The 16,323-nt window shown below is 35.7% G+C and overlaps 1 protein-coding gene across 10 annotated transcripts in view; it reads right to left on the bottom strand.

The window, feature by feature from the left end:
• Window positions 1-13,049, bottom strand: part of LOC308633978 (zinc finger protein 33B-like) — a 107,795-nt gene extending 94,746 nt beyond the window's left edge. For 8 of the 10 annotated variants that reach the window (XR_014018923.1, XR_014018924.1, XM_081267470.1 and 5 more), the window contains exons 1-4: window positions 12,563-13,049; window positions 11,412-11,464; window positions 8,180-8,324; window positions 7,822-7,917 (exon numbers count right to left, since the gene is read on the bottom strand). Coding sequence is in view for 8 of the 10 variants with exons in the window: in XM_081267470.1 (XP_081123596.1) it covers window positions 7,822-7,917; window positions 8,180-8,324; window positions 11,412-11,420 (250 nt within the window). In the remaining 2 variants the exon portion in view is untranslated. The remainder of the gene's footprint in view (window positions 1-7,821; window positions 7,918-8,179; window positions 8,325-11,411; window positions 11,465-12,562) is intronic. The other 2 variants (XM_081267472.1, XM_081267471.1) reach the window with 2 other exon arrangements.
• Between the last annotated feature and the right edge of the window lie 3,274 nt (window positions 13,050-16,323).

Below are 16,323 nucleotides of genomic sequence, written 5' to 3' on the forward strand. Positions count from 1 at the left end.
ATCCCTGGGACGCAAGGATGGTTCAATATACGGAAATCAATAAATGTTATTCACCACATCAATAGACTTAAAGATAAGAACCATATGATCATCTCGATATATGCAGAAAAGGCATTCGACAAAGTACAGCATCCCTTTATGTTCAAAACATTAAAAAAACTAGGGATAACAGGAACTTACCTCGACATTGTAAAAGCTATCTATGCTAAGCCTCAGGCTGGCATCACTCTGAATGGAGAAAAATTGAAGGCATTCCCTCTAAAATCTGGAACAAGACAGGGATGCCCTCTCTCACCACTTCTGTTCAACATAGTTCTCGAAACACTGGCCAGAGCAATTAGACAGACGAAAGAAATTAAAGGCATTAAAATAGGAAAAGAAGAACTTAAATTATCACTATTTGCGGACGACATGATTCTATACCTAGAAGACCCAAAAGGGTCTACAAAAAAACTACTAGAACTAATAAATGAATTCAGCAAAGAGGCAGGATATAAAATCAACACGCATAAATAAATGGCATTTCTGTATATCAGCGACAAAACTTCTGAAATGGAAATGAGGAAAAACACTCCATTCACAATATCCTCAAAAAAAAATAAAATACTTTGGACTCAACCTAACAAAAGAGGTGAAAGATTTATACAATGAAAACTACAGAACCCTAAAGAGAGAAATAGAAGAAGATCTTAGAAGATGGAAAAATATACCCTGTTCATGGATAGGCAGAACTAACATCATCAAAATGGCGATATTACCAAAAGTTCTCTATAGGTTTAATGCAATGCCAATCAAAATCCCAATGGCATTTCTTGTAGAAATAGATAAAGCAATCATGAAATTCATATGGAAAAATAAAAGACCCAGGATAGCAAAAGCAACTCTAAGCAGGAAGTGTGAATCAGGTGGTATAGCGATACCAGATTTCAAACTATATTACAGAGCAATAGTAACAAAAACAGCATGGTACTGGTACCAAAACAGGCAGGTGGACCAATGGTACAGAATAGAGGACACAGAGACTAATCCACAAAGTTACAACTATCTTATATTTGATAAAGGGGCTAAAAGCATGCAATGGAGGAAGGATAGCATCTTCAACAAATGGTGTTGGGAAAACTGGAAATCCATATGCAACAAAATGAAACTGAATCCCCTCCTCTCGCCATGCACAAAAGTTAACTCAAAATGGATCAAGGAGCTTGATATCAAATCAGAGACTCTGTGTCTGATAGAAGAAAAAGTTGGCTCTGATCTACATATTGTGGGGTCGGGCTCCAAATTCCTTAATAGGACACCCATAGCACAAGAGTTAATAACAAGAATCAACAACTAAAAAGTTTTTTCTCAGCAAGAGAAACAATAAGAGAGGTAAACAGGGAGCCTACATCATGGGAACAAATTTTTACTCCTCACACTTCAGATAGAGCCCTAATATCCAGAGTATACAAAGAACTCAAAAAATTAGACAATAAGATAACAAATAACCCAATCAACAAATGGGCCAAGGACCTGAACAGTCACTTCTCAGAGGAGGACATACAATCAATCAACAAGTACATGAAAAAATGCTCACCATCTCTAGCAGTCAGAGAAATGCAAATCAAAACCACCCTAAGATACCATCTCACTCCAGTAAGATTGGCAGCCATTAGGAAGCCATTATGAAACAACAACAAGTGCTGGCGAGGATGTGGGGAAAAGGGTACTCTTGTACATTGCTGGTGGGACTGCAAATTGGTGCGGCCAATTTGGAAAGCAGTATGGAGATTCCTGGGAAAGCTGGGAATGGAACCACCATTTGACCCAGCTATTGCCCTTCTCGGTCTATTCCCTGAGAACTTTAAAAGAGCATACTATAGGGATACTGCCACATCAATGTTCACAGCAGCACAATTCACAATAGCTAGACTGTAGAACCAACCCAGATGCCCTTCAATAGATGAATGGATAAAAAAAATGTGGCATTTATACACCATGGAGTATTACGCAGCACTAAAAAATGACAAAATCATGGAATTTGCAGGGAAATGGATGGCACTAGAGCAGATTATGCTTAGTGAAGCTAGCCAATCCCTAAAAAACAAATGCCAAATGTCTTCTTTGATATAATGAGAGCAACTAAGAACAGAGCAGGGAGGAAGAGCAGGAAGAAAAGATTAACATTAAACAGAGACATGAGGTGGGAGGGAAAGGGAGAGAAAAGGGAAATTGCATGGAAATGGAAGGAGACCCTCATTGTTATACAAAATTACATATAAGAGGTTGTGAGCGGAATGGAAAAAATACAAGGAGAGAAGTGAATTACAGTAGATGGGGTAGAGAGAGAAGATGGGAGGGGAAAGGAGGGGGGATAGTAGAGGATAGGAAAGGTAGCAGAATACAACAGTTACTAATATGGCATTATGTAAAAATGTGGATGTGTAACCGATGTGATTCTGCAATCTGTATTTGGGGTAAAAATGGGAGTTCATAACCCACTTGAATCTAATGTATGAAATATGATAAGTCAAGAGCTTTGTAATGTTTTGAACAACCAATAAAAAAAATGAAAAAAAAAAGATTCATGTAAATTTAAAAAAAAAAAAAAGAAGGAATCTGCCAAATTTATTCTGTGAAGCCAGTGTCACCCTGATTACAAAAACAAAGAACACATCAAGGAAAGAAAACTTCAGTCCAATATCCCAGACAGATATACATCCAAAAATCCTTAAAATATTAGAAAACCACATTCAAAAACAAGAAGATAGTACACCATGATTAAGTGGGCTTCATCCCAGGGATGCAAAGTTTACTCAACCAAAATATTTAAATAAGTGTAATTTACCAAATAAATAAGAATAAAAGACAAGAATCACATTATCATCTACATACAGAAAATGTATTTGACAAAGTCCATCATGCATTCAATTTCAAAACACTAGAGAAACTAGAGATAGAGGAACTTATCTCTAATGTCCAATATTGTGAAGACTATATACAATGAACCTCAGACCAACATACTAAATAATATAGAGAGGAAAAACTGAAAGCATTTCTTCTAAAAACAGGAGCAAGACAAGGATGTTCCCTCTCACCATTCCTATCCAACACTGTCTTGAAACTCTAGCCAGAGCAATCCAACAAGAGAAAGAAAGGGATACAAATAGGGGGAAAAAAAAGTCAAAGTATCTATTTGCTGATGTCATGATCCTGTATTTTGAAGACCTAAAAAATTCTACCAGAAGTCTTTTAGAGCTGACAAAGAAATTTAGCAAAGTAGCAGGATACATGATCAAAATACACAGATCAATCACTTTCCCATAATTAATCTGCTAAATTAATTAATCTGCTAAAAAAGAAAAAGGAAAAATCCTCCCATTCCTAATAACCTCAAAAAATAAAACAAAACAAACAAACAATAAACAATCGGGAATAAGTCTAAGGAGGTCAAAGAACTCTAAAATGAAAACTAAGGAACACTGAAAGAAAAAATTTTGAAGAATTAACACTGTCAAAATGGGTGTATAACCAAAAAAGGTATACAGATTCAATGCAATCCCCATCAAAATACCAATGATATTCTTCACAGAACTAGAAAAAATCAGTTCTAAAACTTATTTGGAAGAATAAGAGACCCCAAATAGACAAAGAAATCCTGAGCAAGAATAGCAATGCTGTAGGCATCACAGTACTAGACCTCAAATTAACTATAAAGATATAGTAACTAAAACAGCATGATACTGGCATAAAAACACACAAGACCACCAATGGAATAGAAGAGAAGACACAGACAAATCCACATAGATACAGTTATATGATGCTCAACAAATGTGCCAAAACATACACTGGAGAAAAGATAGCCTTTTTGACAAATGATGTTAGGAAAGCTGGATATCCATATGTAGAAGAATGAAACTATCTTTAACTCTGGCAAAAGTCAACTCAAAGTGGATCAAAGACCTAAGAATTCGATCAGAAACACTGCAACTGCTACTAGAAAACATAGGCTCAACATTCCAACATATTGGCACAGGCACTGACTACCTTAACAAGACTCCTAAAATGCAAGAAGTAAAACCTATTATCAATAAGGGGGACAACATCAAGTTAAAAAGCTTCTGCACAGCAATGGGAACAAGGGTGTGAAGAAAGAGCCTACAGAATGAGAGAACTTTGCCATCTGCTCTTCAGACAGGGCACCAATATCCAGAATATGTAAAGAACTAAAAAAACTTAACAGCCAAAAAACAAAACCAACAAAAAATAACCCAATCAATAAGCAGGCAAAAGAATGAAAGAGCTACTTCTCAAAAGAATACAAATGGCCAATAAATATGACAGGATAAACCTCATGATATGCCTCCCTCCCCCCACACAGAGTTTCAATAAATTTGAAACCACCAAAATTATACAGTTCTTTTTTAGTCATGATGGAATGAAACTAACAATAATAGTAAGGAAAACTGGAAGATTCACAAATATATGTAAATTAAACACTTAATGGACAGGTCAAAGGACAGGGGAAATTACAAAATGCTTAGAAACACCAATGAAAACTGAAACACAACTTATAAAAATTTATGGAATGCAGTGAAAGCAGTACTCATAGGAAAATTTAAAGCTGTATACAATCTATACTAAAAGAAGAATAAGGAACTCAATTCAATAACCTAACTTTACACTTTAAGTAACTAGAAAAAGAAGAGCAAACGAAACCCAAAGCTAGCAGGAGAGAGGATATAAAGATTAGAAACAGACCTTGAAATAAAACAATGAAACTAAACTAGAAGACAGGGTAACAATACAGAGAATCAACAAAACCAAAAGTTGGTTCATTGAGAAAATAAACAAAATTGACAAATCTTAAATCTAGACAGTCAAAGAGAAAAAGGGAGGAAACGTGAATAACATGAAAATGGAAATATTATTTACTAACCTATAAGAAATACAAAGAATTAAGAGAATATACCTTGTAGAGTCATAGGTTAATAAATTAGATAACCAAGATGAAATAAATACTTGGAAATAAACTGACTCAACAAGAAACAGAAAAATCTCACAAGCTCTATAACAAGAGATTGAGTCTGTAATCAAAAAATGCCCAACAGAAAAAGTTAAGCAACAGACAGATTCACAGATGAACTCCACCTAACATTTAAAGAATTAACACCAGTTTTCAAATTCTTCCAAAAATTAGAAAGGTATGAATAACTTCCTAATTAATTTCATGAAGTCAGTATTATTACCAACACAAAAGCCAGATAAAGATAAATACAGGAAAAAAATTAGACCCATATCCTCTATGACTATAGATGGTAGATTACATACACACACACACACACACACACACACACACACACACACATACCCACACGCCAGCAAAATAAATTCAACCATACATTTAGCTATATATTTAAAGGATTATATCCTATAACTACATGGGTCTTACCCCAGAAATGTATTTTAACACAAAAAAAAATGAATGCTATAGACTACACTAATAGAAACAAAAAAAAAAAAAAAAACAAAAACACATGATCATCTTGATTGATGCAGAAAAGGCTTTGACAAAATGCAATCCCTTTCATGGTACATACTAAGAAACATGGAATACAAGACAACTTCTTAAGCATGATAATGGGCATTTATAGAAATTCCACAACTTAATAAAGGATATCCTCCTAACATCAGGAATAAGACAAGGATTCCCACTTTCACCAATGCTAGTCAACATTGTAGAATAACTTCTAGCCAGTGAAAATAATAAAGAAAAGGAAATAAAGGCATCCATTAGGAAGAAAGATGTTGAAGTTTACCATTTCTGAAATTTACAGAACCGTTCTTACTTTGTTTTGATTAATTTTGTATAACTTATTTTTTCAAGATCTTAACCAAACTATGTTGGTAACTATGCTATGAGTTTTCTACAGATAACATATTTTATAGTAATGCTTCTTGTTTTCTTTACCGTCAATATGTATTTTATCTAATATATATTAATCATTGATATTTAAGACAAATTTTGTCACTTGACTCCTATTTTATTTTGTTTCTATATTTCTCATATTTGTTCCTCTTGTTTTCTTATATTTCATCAATGCATTTTTGGTGTTACTAAGTATTTCATGTTCTATAGTTTTTCTTAGTAGTTAGTTGATCTAGTTACCTATGTAACTTTTTAACAGCATCAATATTTTATCATTTCATATGAAATGTAGAAAACTCAATTTCATTTAAATTACTTCACCCTCCCCATGTCTTAAATATAACTGTCTTACATATTTCTTCTACAGAGAGCACTGAATCATGTGACACTATAAATTTTGCTTTAATCTTCAAATATAATTTCAGAAATTCAAGAGAGGGTTACTCTATTACATTTACCCCTATCTTTGCCAACTTTCAATTTCTTTTCTGAAGGTTCAAGTCTCATTGCTTTCTATTTAGAAAACTAGCCATTTTCTTAAAGGTAGATTTGCTAGCTTTTGTCTAATAATGCCTTCAGTTCCATTTCACAAGACAGAATATTTGTTTGATTTATTCTCTTCCAATACTTAAAAAGATACTACTTTCTTCTAGTCACCATGGTGTCAGATGAGAAATATGTTGTCACTTCCTACAGGTAATTCTCCTTTGGATTTAACAATGATTAATAAATTAATTATGATTAATAATTATACTTTGATCATCATGTGCCTTCAGCATGCATTTCTTTGGATTTATCTTATTTGATATTATTCAGATTCTTGAATGAAAAATGTTATGGTTTTGTTAAATTTGAGAAGATTTCAGTCATTTCTTCCTCAAATACTTTAAATACCTCTCTCTTCTCCATCTGTTACTGTTACAACTGTGAGGTCTTTTTCTGTTGCCCCTCTTTCTATATATCAAGAGAATCAAATTACTTTTTACTTCTATGCCTTCCAATTTAGTCTAAGTCACCATAATTACTCATAAGGAGAACTTTGAACTAATGAACTTTCTTTGTCCTTGTGTCTCTATCAATGTTTTCTCTATAGAGTTGAGAGAGATCTTACACAATATATTTCACACATTGCTCATCTGCAGAAAATCATCAATAAAATTAAATTACTTAAGAGTTTATGATTCTCTCATCTTCTATATAGTAACTACCTCTGTGACATCATCAGCTATTTCTCCTTCCATCAATCACTTCCCAAAGTCCTTGTGACTTTTTATTATTCCTCAGAAACACATAAGCACATTCCTGTTCGTGGGCTCAGCAGCTATTATTTCACCTTACTGGGAAAAAAAAAAAAAAAAACGCAGTCTTCGTAGCTCATATAATCATTTCATGAAAGTTTTTAACTTTAACTGCACTAAGGTTTCCTCTGATCACCACAGAACACTGACTATACATAAGTATCTGTTTTGTGTTTAGTGCCACTTGTATAAATTCATTTAGACGTTTTTTCACTACTATATACTGAGTTCTTAGAAAATGACTAACACATAGCAAGAACTCAATATTTGTTGAGTCAAAAAATGAGTATATTAAAGAACGTGTGACAACAGAAGGAATATAGAACAATGGAAGTTAAAGTGGACAACTGAAAGTGCTTTGAGAAGCACAAAGTGACCAAGAAAAATAACAGTAAACATAAGACAAGCAAAGACTAGACAATGGGCAGGTCTAAAAATAGAAATTAGTTTTTAAATGAATCAAAAAATACTTGAGAATGGTGTTTGGAGGTTTGAATTAAGAATCAGTAAGGATTAAGTCCTCTAAAAAATGTTCCACAATTGCCAACCCCTGAATTAACTACAAGAAAATAATAAATCTCCTGATGTTTCTCTATACAATAGAGATTAACTTACCTGGGAAGCTCTGGCTTGGGAATTCTGCCTCCAATATCCATGGTTCCTCTCCTTGCTCTAGCCTGAAGATCACCTCTGGCTTGGTCACACAATACCCTATCAACAGGAAATAATTATGGACTTGGCTGGCAGCCTAGATGTCAGGGCCTCTGACAGAGAGGGAAACCCACTGCCACTGTAACATTTTACAAGAGAGATGAACACAACTATCCTCGATGCCCCATAAGTGATCAATCAACACTGGTTTCTGAATTCCAATCTCAAATATTATTAAACTAAATAGAATTCCCATATATTTCATAATTAAAGAAATAAATAAATGCTATTTGGAATTACACAGTAAGTAAACAGGTCTTACCCACAGAGACAAGGTGACTGTAGTTCTCCAGCATCACCTCTCTATACAGGGACCTCTGGCTAGGGTCCAGGTGCTGCCATTCTTCCTGGGTAAAGCCCACAGTCACGTCGTTAAATGACACTAACTCCTGGAATTTCTGTTCAACCTGAAATGTTCATAATTAGTTGACATGGAAAAAGACATATGGAACTGATCCTCACTGTGTTTATTGATTACAAATTACCAAGATGATTTACAGGATATTTGTTTTTGCTTTATATATCAGGAGGAAAAGAGAAACAATAATAGGAATATTCTACTATTGCATTAAGGTATGAATTGATGTGCGAAAAAAATTAGCAAGTTCTCACAATGTACCTGGAACTACTATAGTAGCTGGAAATAGAAAAAATTTTAAAAATCTTCTTGTATTTAAGAACTATACAACCTGATTTAAAAAAAAAAAAAACATAATGTATACAGAATATGTTGTAAATGTGAAAGTGAAAGTACATACAAGATAGACTAATATAAATTGGGAGCAAGATGAGTTCTATTTTGAAGCACAGCTTTTGGCTGAAGAGTAATACAGTATTCTTTACAAGATATGGCACAAGCAAAGGCAGGGAACTTTATACACTGAAGAAATCAGCAACAGGGCAAATGGCAGAGAAAGACATGAGAACATGGTCTGGTGCTGTCATGAGAAACTGCCATGGAAGTATTCAAGGAATTTATTACGAAGTAATTTTAGACTAATAGTCTCCACAGTATATGACCATTGCAGGAATATTTTTGAGCACTACCAATTAACACAAATTACAGAAACTGTCAATTCATTTCTTATGAATTTCACTTTAATTCTCATTTAGGTTTTAAAATGTAGAAAGATAGCCAGATGTAATGGTACACACCTATAATCCCAGTTACTTGGGAGGGTGAGTCCCAAAATTTTTAAAAGGGGTGAGAATGTAACTCGGAGGAAGAATGCTCTTGGAGTTTAATCCCAGGGGTAACACACACACACACACACACACACAAACACACACACAAATTTGAATGTCTAACATTTTACTTCACTGCAATACATATTCCAGGTTCTAACCCTTCAAGTTATAGACTATAATTAGGATGTGTAGAAAATGGGAAGATTTGGGATCTATTATAACATCTGTAGGATATTCAGTAGAAAATATCCAAATGGATTGATTTGGATATCTCTAGGGTACATTTCTTTATTTTAGGAAATACTGCTATGGAAGAGGAGAGCCAATGAAGAGAGAAGAGCATATTATATGATCAGGTTTTCATTTATAGAACCAATCTTTTCAAGAAAGGCAGGGGGCAACTAAAGTACAAAAATCACAACATTGATAAAATACAAGAAACAATAAACTACACATGGGCAGATCTGAAATTATTAGTAAGGATTCTGGCTGTGGAAATGTACAGGACAGCGTTCCTCTGGTGAGCAAACTCTTGGGGGGTAACAGGCACCCTATTTTCCACACTTGGAATATTCTGCAGTTTCTCCCAGGAACTAGTAAGATAACTAGTATATGCAGTGCCTAGCTGCTATGGCAATGCCCTTCCTGAGGAGGCTCTGTGCTAGAGTCTTATCAGCCTCAATCTTGACTCAGGCACATAGCTCCTAGGAATAAAGGAACTCTCTTGTTAGACAACCACAATGTTTCACCAAGCTCCACTGAACCCGAACCTATCCACAAAACAGTAACTTTAAACAATGGACTTTCTTGAGAGCTTCACAAAGGTTCTAACATTGCACACTGTAACTGTAGTATGTAACTGAGAAATAAACTGTATAATGTTGCTAACTCTGTAACCTGCCTAATGACACAATGAATAATAATGTATTACTGATGCCAGTGACCTAATATAACCTATTGATATAAATAAAGCTGGCAGCTTGGACAAGGGGCTTTCTGCCTTTCTGCCATTCTGCCATCCTGCTATTCTGGCATTCATTCTGCCTTTGCAACTTTCTTCTGTCCCCTTTTGATTTCTTAACAGCTACTGGTGAAGTGGGAGGAAAAATGTGTATCATCTAAGCTTGAAGACACTTAAAAGCACTCAAAATAATAAACAGTATTGCTCCACCAGCTATATGTTTTTAATGTACGTATTTCAACAAAACAAGACTATAAGACAAAGTATGAAAACTTGGAACTGAACATGATAAGGAAGACTCCAGAAACAAAGCATCAAAAGAATGCTATCAGACACTGACAGAGGAGTCATCCAAGGACAAAAATCAGTAGGATAATGTAGCACTTATTCAAGGAAGGCAACCACAATCTAGTCATTGATTGACCTTTATTTAGATAAACTCTAAAAAAAAAGTGTAGAAACAATACTATATACTATGAGAGGAAATGTGACTGAGACTCAGAAACATTTACCAGAATGTTAACTTTGAAATGTATGCTACATAACCTATATACAAAACCTGGCTAATAGGGCTGGGGATGTGGCTCAAGCGGTAGCGCGCTCGCCTGGTATGCGTGCGGCCCGGGTTCGATCCTCAGCACCACATACCAACGAAGATGTTGTGTCCGCCGAGAACTAAAAAATAAATATTAAAAATTCTCTCTCTCTCTCCTCTCTCACTCTCTCTTAAAAAAAAAAAAAAAAAAAAGTCTTCCTTTAAAAAAAAAAAAAAAAAAAAAAACCTGGCTAATATAAGATAGCTATGTAAAGTTTATGTTATAGGTATACATAACAGGCCATTTCTTCCTCTCAACATTCTAGTTTTATGCCAGAATCATACAAGACCATTCAGAAAATTGACACTATTTGAACCATGTCTTGAACCATGTCTGTAACCTGCCTAATGACACTGCTGAAGAACAGTTTAAGGAAATAGACTGCATTAATATAAGGCTATTATTGGAAGGTTATTCACTATGTATCTTTGTTATAAACAAACAATAAAAACAAAAGGTATCTTTCAGAAAGATACCATTGTTTTCATAGGATTCAGTCTTCTGCTGCAAAACTCATGTGCCCTGATGGTTGAAAACCCAAGAGACATTTTGCAGCTCACCTGAGTGATTTTAAGGTTATATAGTCAGTATATATCAACATACCAATGTGACAACCTGTCTGTTGGTTTATATTTTCTGCAAAATTGGATTTTTATCTATTACAACTTTCTCATCTTCACATTGACTCTTACAAATCTTTCAAAATCCGTTGTAAAATAACATGAAGGACAAATAAACATACAACTTACCTTGTTCATCTTGTGCTGTTCTTGGAAAGATGTAGACAACTCTGAAGACACAGCTAGTTAGCAGAAGAGGAATGGGATCATAAAAGATCTGGCCTGCTCAGCAGCTCATGAATTTTCCTGCCCTAAAAAACTACACTCATTCACTAGATAAAATGATTCCTGTGGGAGAATTGATCTCAGGCACACAGCTCCTAGGAATAATGGAACTCTCTTGTTAGACAACCACAATGTTTTACCAAGTTCCACTAAGCCTGAACCTGTCCACAAAACAGTAACTTTAAACAATGGACTTTCTTAAGAGCTTCACAAAAGTCCTAACATTGCACACTGTAACTGTAACATGTAACTGAGTAGTAACATGTAGCTGTATAATGTTGCTAACTCTGTAACCTGCCTAATGACACAATGAATAATAATGTACTACTGATGCCAGTGACCTAATGAATAATAACCTAGAATAATGCCAACACTCCACTGACCCTTCAGAATAATCAGGGGGAATGATGAAAGACCACCTGACTCTAATATAATCATGTAGCTCATGTGCACAAATTTTTTTTTCTGAATGAAAATTAATATTTGCTTCCTATGGATTCAACAGAATTCTCTTGTGAATACTAAGGATTCACAAAAAAATTAAAACAATAATACTGGTCAATTACATTACTACATCTAATGAAGTAACATCAACATTTCACAGTTGTAAAATAATACTCTGGACTGATATCTATCAGTTTTCCTACTAGTGTTATTTAACCTTTGATTAGTGACTCCACAAAAAGCCACAAAAAGCAATGCTTCACGAGGAAAAAGAAAAAATTCTAAATTTAACTTTGTTGCTGTTACTCAAAATGTGTTTAATAAGAAACTTCCTTTCACTTAAATGACAAAGTAGAAAGGATTGGCTTGGGAGTCAGGAGATCTCAAAATAGTTTTGGCCACTAACAAAGTATGATCCTGAGATGCAAAAACCTTTAGGATTTTTTCTTATTCCTTTTCAAATGAAATAAAAAGATAATTCTTGTAGATCCTTCCTAAACTTTAGGAGAATTAAGACAGAAAAATTGCACGTATCAAGATGCAGTGATGAACATAATAGAGAAGCAGTTCATAATCTCTAAAGAATGGAGAACCAAGGAAAAAGAACTTGCCTAAACAAAGTTGATAAGAAATCCGTAGTGACTAACGAGTCCAAACTCCCACGCAAGGCGTTGGAAGAACCCTTAGCTCTCACGCAGGCTCTCCCCGCAGCATCGCCCCCTCTCCAGGAGCTCCTAGTAAACTTCGCGCATGTGCACACCTCCTCCTTTCGCGGCCCCACACACAACTCCAACAAGCACGCCAATGAAACCTGTAGTGACGGGGCCTCACATCCTGACAAAGACCCCGCAGTCCCAGGGTCCCGCCATGGGGTCCGCGAGGTTCCTTACTACCGCCGGATACCGGCCGCTGACCGCTCTCGGGGCCCCTCGTTCCTTGCCCAGCCTTTCAGGGTTCACTGGTCCATCCTCAGCCCTGTCGCACTGACCACAGAAGAGTAGGAAGACTCTGCTACCCGACCAACTCGGGAGTTGAATAAAACCGGGGGAGACGGAGTCCTAGAGGCAGCAGACGAAATGAGGCATGCGCAAAACGCGGTGCAGGGCCCGAGGCAATAATGAAAAACTACCTTTCCCATGAGGCCCCGCGACCAATTCTTAGGAATTGCCGGGAACTGTGGATTTAGCTTTAGGGTTTGCGGTCCGTGTTGGTGTCTCAAGCAACCATTCCTGGTTCCCCTACGGATTCTTAGTTCCTGGTGTGGCTTGTGTGCAGTTTACACGCAGAACTGTCAAAGAAAGGAAAGCCATCTGTCAATCTCACTTTTTAGAAACTGGAAAGTATATAAATCCATACAATAAAAAACTCATCTGACACCATCAGAGATTGTGTCTGGGAGGAAAAAAGTGGTCGCGGAATAAGAAACCTAGCTTATCAAAATCACTCAAAGGTAAATGGAAGCGAAATCAAAAAAAAACGAGCACATGCTAAAGAAGAAAATAAATAGTACAGATTCGTACCTCTGCGATACTGAAATTAATAGGAAGACTATTCGTTGAAAAAATTCCAATAAAAATCTCAAAATGTGTTTTTCTCTCTCCTTAGTGTATTGTGCACATTACAAAAGCATTGTCAACTTCATCAGTGTTAAACAAAAACCTAAATTAACAATGAGTATATTTTAACACCCCCCCAAAAAAAAAACCTAAGAAGTAGCAATATGTAAAATATTGCTGCATTAAAATAGTTTGGCACCTGCTTCAAGGAAGTACAATGCCATGATTAAGAGTATTTTTTGAATATAATAAACGTATGCCAGGCCGGTGACACAGGACTGTAACCCCAACAACTGGGGAGCCTGAGCCAGGAAATGGCAAATTCAGAGCTAGAATGGGCAAGTTAGACCTTCTCTCAGAAAATAAGAGGCTGGAGAAGCACCTCAATGGTAGAATGCCCCTGATTTCAATAACTGGTATCACAAAGAAGTACTACTAAATAATAATTGTAAAATTTCAAAACAATGGAGTATTCCTAACAGAATGTCATCCCAATAAAGAACATGTATAAAGTTATGTTAGATTATGCATGAAAAAAATTAACGTGTTCAATTTTTGAAACATTTAACCCACAAAGAATGAATAATGTTGACAGAGTTTTAAAAATTGAACGGAGACCCTAAAAACAAACCATAAATTTAGTGCCTGATATATTTTATTGTAGAAAACAACAAACAGCTGAGTTCCAGGACTTTTTTTTTAAGATTAAAAGCAAATCTGCATTCTTCATTCACAAATTCAATCCATGTATGTATCACAAATATTAGGGCTGGGGGGAAGCATCTGTTCTGAACATGTGCAGATTTTGTGTCCTTGATTCCCTAAAAAATAAAGCATGATTATCATTGGAAGAGTTCCCAAAGAAGGGGCCCTTGACTGAAGACAAGTGAGGTCCTTGGAATATGTGAAGGAAAATAATTTCAGCACCACCAGTCAGAGACAAAACTAGATTTACTTAGGAAAGCAAATACACAATTCAAGGTAGAATGTGTGCTCTCTCAATAAACATCTTTTGGGGTAAAGCAAGAAATACACATCTTGAGAAAGAGAAGCTTTGGTATAGCGTGGAACTCACATTTAAGGGAGAATAGGGGCCATCTCCAGAAGAAACAGCAACTCTTTGGTCTTGTCTATTAATATTTAGCTAGAGAATAGCTAGCAAATGAGGTCTAGAGTTATTCAATTTCAAGCCAATTTTCCTTGTACTTGTGTATGACCCATATTATGCTACTTTCTGAGGGCAAGTTTTCTGGCCAAGGACATGGACAGGTTGCTCAGAACTTTGATTTGCATTTCAAAGGTTCATAGGTGTTTCCTGTATTCCAATGTGGGTTTTTTTCATTTTTTTTTTCTGTATCACCAATTTTCTATCTGATGATGATGATTATTTACATAGCATTTACATCATATTAGCTATTATAAGTAATCTAGAGAAGATTTAAAGTATATGAGAGCATGTGTTCATGTTAGATACAAATATTATGTTCTTTTATATAAGGGACTTAATTAAGCTTCTGCGGAATTTGGTATTCAAAAGGAGTCCTGCAACCAGTAATGCTCTGCAGGTACCAGTGAGCACAACTGGAGGAGGAGAGAGAAGGAGGAGAGAGTAATAGAAATCTATGAGGGTTTGTGATCACAAATCCTCATAATCTCTCCACACACGCACACAAACAGAGAGAGAGAGAGAGAGAGAGAGAGAGAGAGAGTCATAAATTGGTATCTTCAAGGGATTGATTTACATGATTATGGAGACCAAGAAAGTCTCACAATGTGCCATCTGAAAGCAAGAGACACAGGGAACCTGCTGGTATAATTCTGTCTGAAGTCCTGAGAAACAGCAGAGTGATGATATAAATCTTATTTTGAGGCAGGAGAAGATGGGATGTGATGTCCCAACTTGACAGTGAAGTGTATTCAAAATACTCTGGTATTTAATTAAAAATAGATACAAAGACCAATGGAACACAATAGAGATCCCAAAAATAAATACAACCATAAACAGTCAACTGATTCTCAAAGATATCAAATGTTAATCTTGTCCAGAAATACCCTCAACAAACACATTTAAAATCATATTTAATCTGGGCACCCTGCAGCTCTGTCAAGTTTACACATAAAATAAACTATCAGTGCTAGTCATTTTCATTCTGAGTTTTAGTACTAGGGATTGAACCTAGGGGCACTTAACCACTGAGCCACTTCCCCAGCTCTTTTTCTAATTTTTTTTATTTATTTATTTACTTCCTTACTTACTTATTGAGACAGGGTCTCACTAAATTGCTTAGGGCCTTGCTAAATTGCTGAAGCTGGCTTTGAACTCACAATCCTTCTGCCTCAGCCTCCCAAGCAACTGGGATTATAGGCATGTGCCACCACGCCCAGCCTCCTTGTGAGTTTTATTCATGGAAAGTCTCTGGAGACTCATTTTATCAATTTTTAAAGGACTTTTAATCTAACAACTCTACCTATATGAGTATATATGACTTTGTAATGACAAAATACTATTTTTGATTGATTTTTTTTCTGTTCCTTTCCCTCTCTATTCTTTCTGTTCAGACTACTTCTGTTAAGGTTATATTAACGTGTTTAATGGCTTCCATGTTTTATTGTAGCTCTGTTTGTCTTTCACTTTTCCCTCTCCCTCTTTCATTTAGATTGCATAATCTGCATCCAGTAATCTTCAAATCCACTGATTTTTTTCTAAATCATATTTACTATTGAGACCCTTTGTTACTAGTTTCCTGTCCACATGCCCCGCAAGTGGTAGATGTGAAGGTTTCTCTTTGGTGGAGTAGGCTGGCTGCAAAATAAAG

This window comes from Spermophilus citellus (genome assembly GCF_964194105.1).
Source record: "Spermophilus citellus genome assembly, chromosome: 15".
Taxonomy (NCBI): Eukaryota; Metazoa; Chordata; class Mammalia; order Rodentia; family Sciuridae; genus Spermophilus; species Spermophilus citellus.